We start from the raw sequence: 9,540 nt of genomic DNA, 5'->3' as shown, positions 1-9,540 counted from the left end.
AGTAATTGTGTCTAGCCTTTACTCTTCAATATTTTCTTGCTGAAAGATGCTGCTGAGGTATCGTGCAGGTGTATACCAAAAAATTCAAATATTTATAAAGTATTTATATTGGTTGAAGATCCTGTAAATCATCATGGGGAAAAGATGTATCAAAATAAACGGAAGTCACTTCAGAAACAAAGTTAAGTCCATTTCAGTTAAATAAATTGTTTAAAGCACCAAAAAAAAAACCCCAAAACAAAACAGTTTTCCAGTTTGTTTCCGGTTACAAAGTTTCCATCCATGAGCTGAATGTGGTTGTGCATACCTGTAATCCCAGCTGAGGTGGGAGGATCACAGGTTTGAGCCCACTCTGGGAAGTCTAGTAAGTTAAGAAGACCCTATCTCAAAGGAAAAGTAAAGGGCTGGGTCCGTAGCTCTGCGCAGAAGCCCTACGTGTGTCACCACGGGCGTGGCTCGGCGGATACAGTCATGTTAGTTACTTTTGTTGGCGAGATTCTTACTAGAAATTTATTTCTGTGTAGTCTGACTTTGCATATTCATTAACATGTTATTCTAAATGTTATGTATTATTTTCTGTTTGGAGTCCAATAAAGGCTAGAAGGGCATACTAGAATATATTTATGTTGTTTAAAAATAAAGCAGGAGCCAGGTGTGGTGCAGCATGCTGGAGTGCTGTGAGCGTCTCAGCAGCTTGGGCGTCTCAGCGAGGCCTGTCTCGCCAGTTCCTGTAGAGCAGAGGTGCACTTGAATTGAGGAGGACCTTCTGTGGCTTCCAAGTGCGTTAGTGGTACTCGTGTTAGAATTTGCTAGTAGAACATTCCTTAAGGGCTGCTCTCCGGACGTGCTCCACTCACCCCTTCATGGTTGTCAGGGTTCAGTCAGGGTTCAAGTCTGTGAAGGTCGCAGCAAGCGTACTGCGGGGCTTTGCCTGCTAGTAATGTTGGGACACTTTTTTGTGCTAAATCATTTGATTAACAGCTGCAGTCATGAAATACCCCTAAATACACGTATGTAGCCTGTGTCTCTTAAGAACAGGGATGTTTTCTAGTGTGACTAATGAAATTGTTGCCTCAGGTTGTTTAGCACTGAAGGATTATATCATCCTATTTATAGTTTTTTATTTTCCTGTCGAGTCCTTCCAGTATTTCAGGGTCCAGCCAAGGGGTGCACTGCACTGCGTTTAGATGTTGGCTCTAGGTGGTTTTCCTTTATTCTAGAACTATACCTAGGGGCCAGGGCCTGAGCACCTGCCTGGCAAGTACAAGGTCCCGAGTTAGATCCCTGGGACCACCAAAAAAAAAAAGAAAGAAAAAAGAAAAAAGAGAAAAAAAGAAGTATAACTTACCCTTTACTCTGCTTGTAGGAGTAGGAGGGTGGTAATGCTCTTTTGTGACATGTGGTTTTGTTCCTTCTTCAGCAGAATGCCCTAATTTGAATTCGCCTGTCTTTTTTTTTTCTTGATGAATAAGTTTATTGGTCTTTATCTGAAAAATTCCTAGAAATTTGGCTTAACTCTCAGCAGCCCGCTCCTAAGCTCTGAGAAAGCTTGTCTTCTTTTGAGCTACCCGATCTTCTGGGCAAAGGGACATTTTGGGACGGTTCCACCTCTTCCTTTTAACTTGTCTCTTCGGCTTCTTTTCATAGACTGGATTCTCTCGTATAGCAGCATGAGCTTATACATCTCCTCCATCATGTCTGGAGTCACATTGTTCTTTATGTACTGGGAGAACTGTTTCTTGTAAGCATCTTCATCTTCTTCCATTAGGTAGCGCATATAGTCTGTGACATTCTGAGCCCTGATGTGCTTCTGATGTACTTCTGCACTGAACTCCCTGCTTTCAGAGTCATAACCAGAGAACCGTTTGGTGCTGTGAGGGATAGACAGGCCTCCGTCCACAGCACCCTTTAGGGCTCCCGAAGCTTCATTGCCAGCTGTGGTTCTGGCGAGGCCTGCAGCCAGATAGCCTGTGAAGGCGCCAGGTCTGCCATCAGTGCTGTCCGCGTTGTGTTCATCTCCAGTCACCTCCACCTGGCCTTCATGGATCTTATCCACGCCAAACCTATTCTGCGGGCCAGCAGCAGGCCCGTGCAACACGCTGCAGCATAATTTGTTAGGCCAACTTTCACACCGTATTTTGGTAGCTCATGTGCATATGCTGCACAGACTGTCATGTCCCCTTCAACACGGACATAAGCAGTTTGGCAGATGATATCTCTGTTAGTTACACGAACTGGCATCCTGTATTTAGGTGTGTTGTACTTATTTTTGTCCTGGATTACCAAGCATTTCCTAGCATAGTAATCAGTTTTGTCTTCTCGTCGTCTTCTAAACGTCACTTGGTATCTCTTAAAGTAGGCCTTATTCTTGACAACCTTAGCAAAACCCATCCTGTGTAATATAGACCCGCGTCCGCGGCCCTGCACAGACCTGCAGGCTAAGCAGCACCACAGGGGGAAAAAGCGATTTCGCCTGTCTTAATGGTTAGATTCAGAATGTGGGTAGGTTTGCTGTGTAGGTCTGTTCTTTGATCATTATATCAGGACTCCACTGCTGTCATGCTTATCATTATTGTTGATCACTAGGTTAGAGTGACATTCTCCTATCTACACTGTAGTAGCATCTTCAACTGGAGAGATAGCTCAGTGGAATAAGTGCTTTCGTGGCAAGCACAAGGTCCTGAGTTCAATCCCAGTACCACACACACACACACACACACACACACACACGTCACATGTAGTAGCATCCATCCCCTACGTGGGAAGGTACTTTGTTTCTGTATGGTTTTAAATCCAGATCATTACAAAGACAATTGCAAAGTGATTTTTGTAACTCATTCCTTCTATATTTATTGCTTAGCATTCATCTTTAAAGATGAGCTTTCTCCCTCTGCTCCTTTACTTTCTGTTATCTTAGACTCATGGATTCATTGTTTTAATCTTACATATGGCTCATTACAGTGCCCTGTTATTCCTCAACCATTGGAGCCTTCTGGTAGTGTTTTGAAATAGCTGAAAGATTGCTTCTACTTTTACAGAAAAGCAGGTTTGACCTTAAACTGTCCTTTTGAATAGCATTTCTTTCAATCCATGGGGACTTTAGTTCATGTTGTGATTAAAATGTAGCACCTTTTCACAGTCCTTGACAAGATTATACCATTCATTTGGGGCTGAAGTGATGGGAATGACTGAATCCCTATGACTGTTGAGAAGGGTTTCATTATTGACTCCTGAGTATAGAAGCTTGCTTTAGATTTCTTTGAGTTACAATTGATTTTCCTGACCTTGTGGCTTAGAGAGAAGGGTGGTAGCCCCAGACTCCTTTAAAGTATGTTTCCTTTCATCAGTTTAAGTGTTGGGATCTGCACCACGTGTGGTGCTTTTATTTAAAAGGGACACTGAAGAGAACAGCGGATTTCACATGGTTGCAACGTGTTCCTCTAGTAGCTGGTAAGAAGAGCTCTGGTGGTGGGACTACACAACTTATGCTAAAATGCCTGGGAGCAGTCCCTGTCCCGAATTGATTTTACAAGGATTTATTGTCCTTTTGAGGAATATTTTGCTTTTCTTCTTCAGGCTTATTGTACTCCTTATCTCTGCAGATAGAGACTTTTGGTACCAGGGCTAGAACTCAGGGCCTTGTGCTTGCCAGGCAGCTGCTTATGCCACTGAGCCATCTCCCTGCCTCATCTCTTGCATATAGAGAATTCCATGGAAAACAACCTCTGAGTGGTACCATTTATTTATTTATTTGTTTGGCGTTTGACATTGGTGTAGGATCTCAGTGTAGACAGGTAAGCAATCCGAGCCTCTGACGTTCTCAGGCCATGCTCTTTAATGAAGGCATTTTGGCACCCTGGGAAGTGGGAGTGGAAGGCAGTGAGCAGGAGGGGAAACCAGTGCAGGCCCCTGCGAGGTTGCGGGGTCTCGACGGTCTTTGCCTTAACCCGTGTCACTGTGGTGGTGGTAAGGAATCACGCCCCTCCTTGGCATAGAAAGCACCAGTTCCCTCTGTGGATCCTGGTTTCTCTTTAGGCTGTGGTGCCCAGGAAGGAGGGGAAGGCTTGGAGCTGAGCGCAGGGAGCGCTGGGTGCCTGGAGTGGAGCCTGGAGACTGCTCCCGTAGCAGAAGACATGGAAGTGTTCTGCTCAATGTTTTGATCCTGTTTGTGAATGTCTATGTCTTGCTCAGTGTTTAGTAGAAGGGACTGAATGTGTGTCACTGAAAAAAGACTATGTGAAGGAGATTTCTTGTAATCAGCATGTTCGAAGTCCAGATTTTATTGAGGTATTTATGGATGATGGAATGACGACAGATTTGTACCAGTGACCTGTTGGTGGAAGGTGTAGGGATGGGGTTTTATTTGACATAAGAATATGTTAAAATTCTTTTTTTAAAAAACCCTGAATGGCAGACTTATAAGTCTGTGATATCTTGTTTCCCAAGAGGTTTCCTGAGCAAATGCAGCCTCCTGTCCCAAGGTACACAGCGGGAGGGAGTGGGGCCTCCCTCCTCTCCTGTGTGGCGGGCCGCTGGTGCTGCCCCTGGGAGAGTTGAGAGCAAGCAGGTCCTTTGTTGCGTGTGGGGTCCTCAGGAGCACCGGCTGGGAAAGGCTGTTGGTAGTGTAGAAATGCACGTTTGAGAAAGCATGATGTTTTGAAATTTGATGCATCTTTGCTTCTTAAGTAGAAGTTTTGAACTTCTTTTTCCAGCATGGGAAAATAGCAGACATGTGCCAAAGCTGTTAAAAAATGTTTCTCTTTTTTATTAGGTATAGCGTGAAAAGACAGCCTGTTGAGGAGATGCACCTAGCTGTGGTTGCCTGTGGGGAAAGACTGGAAGAAACCATGACCATGTTGAAGTCTGCTCTTATTTTCAGCATCAAACCTCTCCGGTTCCATGTTTTTGCTGAAGATCAGCTGCATGATAGCTTTAAAGTGAGAGTAAGTATTTATAGAGACTAAGTTCAGGATGGAGAGTTGAGTGTGCAAGTGTGATGTCATAGATTGCTTTGCTCGTGCAATGGCTGAGAAGTGCGTGTTCTGTAACCGCCCTTGTAGGGTGCGCCTTGCGACATTTCCATCTGGAGTCTAGCTCTAGAATGTAAGAGTGAGATCTGTTTTTTTAACAGTAACAAGCAGTTTAAAAGTTCTTTCCCAGATGCAAACATTTTATTTTACTAACTGTAGTTCCAGGATATTTTGATTGAGAAATAATCAAGATCGAAGTTTCTTTCTCACATAAAAGTAGGTACAGTGAGTTACATGGTGGAGCTTCACCTTTGTGGACTGTTTTTTTTTTGTGGTACCAGGGGTCGAACTCGGCCTTGTGCTTGCCAGGTAGGCGCCCATGCTGCTGGGCTATCTCCCTGGCCTTGGACTGGTTTTTCCTGGCTGTGGCTGAGCGCTTCCATCCTCCTTCCTTCCTCCTTCCGTCCCTCCCTCCGTCTCTCCCCTTTCCTTCTTTTCCCGTTTCTTCCCTCCCTTCCCTCTTCTTGCTTTATCCCAGGACTTAGCGCATGTAGGAAACTGCTTTGCTCCTGAGCTCTGTCGCCAGCACAGCTGAACCCATTTTCAACGTGAGGCTTCTACCTCATGGTCCAGGGTTGCTACTCAGGATCCTGCATTACGTGCATGTTCAGTCTACCCTGAGAACAGCTCCTTTTTCTCTTTAAGGAAACTTTACACAAGTACTTGTGGCCTTTCTGCCTGTATGCCATTGGTCTCAAAATAGTCATATGACCATACCTAGCTATTAGTGAGGGTGGAGATATATTTTTTAACCAGTGTAGTTTTATAACGGTTACTCCTTAACCACAAGAAAGTTTCTATGCAGGAACCTGGAGATTAGGTACAGAGAAAATATAAGAAAAAGAAAATTTGCCCAGAATCGCACTACCTTGTGTTCTCAGGTGGTGGAAAAGCGGATGCTACTGGGTTTCCTCTGCCGCTCAGTCAGATATTCAGACTGATTGGCATTTTTCTACTTGGCCTATGTTTTTTTTTCCCCCATAATTTTATTTATTTATTTATTTATTTATGGCAGAACTGGGGATTGAACTCAGGCCCTTGCGCTTGCCAGGGAAGCTCTTACTCTGCTGAGCCATCTCCCCGGCCCCCCATAATTTTATTGAGAAACAAATAGCAATGAGACAGTTTCAAACCAAATTGGTAGGACAGTTTCAATAATTAACACACTGCATACATTCTTCCTAGTGGTTAATTGCTGTGCAAGATGCGGACATGATATCCAATTTACAAACATTATTACAACAAATCACTCTACTCACTAAGAGAATGTAACTATATATCTAGCCTAACCACTTTGACTACACAGATACAAAATGGACATTCATCTGTATCCCCTTTTTTTGTTAAGTTCCGTTAATTTGAATATTATATGTGTGTAAACTCAGCAAAATATTCTAAAAGAGTCCAGCAGCCCACAATAGTATTGGGTCTTCCGCTTCACTGGCAATGTCACAAATTGATGACCTGAGTCCCCCACAGCTCAACATAACAGCATGGCTTTACTTCTTATACTTCGTTTTTATACTTTTCTGCTGGATGGTTAAGACCAAGGTAAAGCAGGACCTATGCAACAAGAGTTGTAGCTTTTGGGTCTGAGAAGGTCAGTGAAATCCCCTCAGGATTTATCCTGAGATCCTGTACCTCAGATTGTAGAATCTTTGTCGGTGTCAGCCATGTGGATGAGTCACAGCCATTGCTTGGAACTTGGCCTATGTTTAAAAAGTTTTTTATTTTTTTAAAGTTCACTTTGGATGTTAAGGGAAAAATACAATTTATGTCAGGTCTGCTAAAATCTGATTCTAAGAGATAGAAAGGTTTATTTACAATTTAAAAATATTTCTAGTTTATATACTTTTTGATACATGTTTTGGAATCTTGATCTCTTTATATAGACGTTTATTCTGACTAATTTTTTTTTTAAAATTTTATTTATTTATTTGTGTGTGTATGTGTGTGTCCAGCTCAGCCCACCAGGGGGCGGGGCTGGCTGGCATGTGGTGCTGGGGGATTGAACCGCGGTCCCTGTGCTTTGCTAAGCTTGTTCTAAGTAGGTGCTTTAGACCACTGAGCCATCTCACCAGCCCCTATATAGACGTTTAAAGAATTATAGAGGAATTAATTTTATCCTAGAGATTGAAAGAATAGTAATAGGCTGCTATACACTGTGAAAACCTTTTTAAAATATAATAAAAAATAACATTGTTTTATCTTAGGTGAAGATGGTTTTCAATTTAGATCTTCTTCGACTTTAATAATAAACACTAACAAAATTAGCTTTTGCTTTTGATGAGTGAATATCAAATATTTTTGGTGGGACATGTACTAAAAAATAACTGTTACAGTATTAGATAGCCAATGCCAAAGGTTTCATTTTGAAGTTGGTATTAAAAATGGCATTTAAGTGATTTATAAATCAGGGAAAATAAAAGTGCTGGTCTTTTAAGACAGTAGGGACACTAAAGCAGAGTGTTGGGAAAAAGTTATTGCCTTAAACTGTAGAAGGTACTAATTTTTTAAAAAATTACTTAAATGTAGTCATAACTCAAAAAGAGATCTTCATAAATACTGAGTTCTTTTCCTTCTCTGTAGACTGTTACTGAATGCTTTTCAAGTCATTGGGATTAGCAGTTTAAGGGAGAACCTGGTAGCACATGCCTGTAGTCATGGCTGTTGAGGGGAGTGAGGCAGGAGGATCCCTTGAGCCCAGGGGTTCAAGGCCAGCCTGGGCAACATAGTGAAGTACTGTCTCAAAAGAAAAATCTGTAGAAGCAACAGCGACATGTGATACTTGACTGAATTTAAAGCAATTCAGGGCAGGGGAGATGGCTCAGTAGAATAAGTGCGTCCCTGGGAAACACGAGGGCTTGAGTTCAATCCCTGGTTCTGCAAAAAAAAAAAAAAATCAGTGTCTTGTAGTGCATTTGAAAATACTGTATGTTTTCATAGATTTTAGCTATATTTTGATTTTTGTAATGATTGTTTAAAAATTGGCATCAGATATGTTTATCAGTGTTTTATTCTCAAAAAAGCAATACTTATTAAAACTATGCTTAAATGGAAAGACTATACTAATTTGACTTCGAATGTCAACATTTTTATTATATTGTATGCTATGGTAATAAAATTTGTGCTTGATTTTTCTGATTTTAACTTATTTTACATAGTAAAATTAAGGGGAATAAATACTTGCAAAGCTCTTTCAGCTTTCTAGTTTTTTGACTCATACCCTGATAACTTCCACTGTGGCTTAATGATAATGTTTTTCTAAGCTATTACTATGATTTTTAGATTTTGAGCAAAAACGAAAATACTAAAAAAAAAAGAAAAAGAAAAAGTGCTGGTAAAAAAGAAAATGTTTTCTCTTAACTGTTCAACACAAAATGTATATGATCGCTATTTTTAGCTCTTGTTTTGTAACTGTTAGATTATATTACAGGAAAAATTGAAAGTGAACCGAATCTAATTGATTTTTATTTTTTAGCTTGACAGCTGGTCATTTCTACAAACATTTAATTATACATTATATCCCATTACATTTCCAAGTGAGAATGCAGCGGAGTGGAAAAAGCTCTTTAAGCCATGTGCCTCCCAGAGATTATTCTTGCCAGTAAGTTTTTTCCCCTCTTGGATTTTTGTTTTAATTTGAAACTTACTTTTACATACATGAGTTTCTGAAGTGTTATATAGGTTTACTTAAATAAACAAATGTACATTTAAGTATTCTGCCTTTTCTCAGTGCTGAGACAAATACCTGGCATCCAAAGTTAAAGAAGGAAAGGTTTATTTGGCTCCAAGGCAGGGTGGCCTGGAGGAGGGGCAGCTGTTCATGGTGATAGAAGGCAGCAAAGGCAAGGAGAGAGTGGGAGCCAAGCCCCTTCCTGGTCCTTGTCCTGTGTGTGGTCTGCCAGATCAGGGCGGTGCCAACCCAGGCAATGGACTGACCCAGCAGCCACCTGCCCTTAATCCCAGAATCGCGCTTTGAATCAGTCGCACACTCTAGATGCAGCCACCTCCAAAAAGCCCTGTGACCACAGGAAGCTTTGGGGGACAGCTAGGTAAAAACCATAGCATATGCTATTTTCTTTGGCTATGAGGAAAAAAAAAAAGCTCCCATTGAGCAGGTCAAAGCTATAACAGCAATCTTGCTAAGAGTACAATATTTGGAGGGCTGGCCAAATAGCTCAGCGGGTTAAAGCGCCTGCAAGCAGGCGCAGGGGCCAGGGTTTCAATCCCCTGGCCTGTTATGCTGGCCCTGTCCTGGGATGCGCTGAGAGAGCAGTTGGGACTGGGCAAGGTGGTGTGCACCTGTAATCCCAGCTCTTGGGAGGCAAACAGGCAGATCACTACCAGTCCCATCTAATAGTGAGACCCTGAACTTCCTGTAGACCCTTCCCTAAAATACAACAAAAAAGAATACAGTATTGGGAGCCAGGCAGTAGCTTAGTAGCAGAGCTCTTGCCTGAAGCTTCAGGTCTGGTCCTCAGCCTTGTTTCTCATAATAACTGTTAAG

The 9,540-nt window shown here is 42.0% G+C and overlaps 1 protein-coding gene and 1 pseudogene across 2 annotated transcripts in view; one reads left to right on the top strand and one right to left on the bottom strand.

Moving 5' to 3' along the window:
• Positions 1-9,540, top strand: part of Gxylt1 (glucoside xylosyltransferase 1) — a 53,316-nt gene that overhangs the window by 24,499 nt on the left and 19,277 nt on the right. Inside the window, exons 1-3 of one of the 2 annotated variants that reach the window (XM_023723567.1) lie at positions 4,203-4,287; positions 4,772-4,943; positions 8,512-8,637. In XM_023723567.1, coding sequence (XP_023579335.1) covers positions 4,262-4,287; positions 4,772-4,943; positions 8,512-8,637 — 324 coding nt within the window. In that variant the 5' untranslated portion in view covers positions 4,203-4,261. Of the gene's footprint in view, positions 1-4,202; positions 4,288-4,771; positions 4,944-8,511; positions 8,638-9,540 lie in introns of those variants that run through there. The other variant, XM_023723566.1, reaches the window with a different exon arrangement.
• On the bottom strand, positions 1,512-2,416 carry LOC105743127 (annotated as a pseudogene).

Source organism: Octodon degus, unplaced genomic scaffold (assembly GCF_000260255.1).
Source record: "Octodon degus isolate 3935 unplaced genomic scaffold, OctDeg1.0 scaffold00100, whole genome shotgun sequence".
NCBI classification, from domain to species: Eukaryota; Metazoa; Chordata; class Mammalia; order Rodentia; family Octodontidae; genus Octodon; species Octodon degus.
The sequence above is the reverse complement of the archived record's forward strand: the minus strand, read 5'-3'. Positions and strand labels throughout refer to the sequence as shown.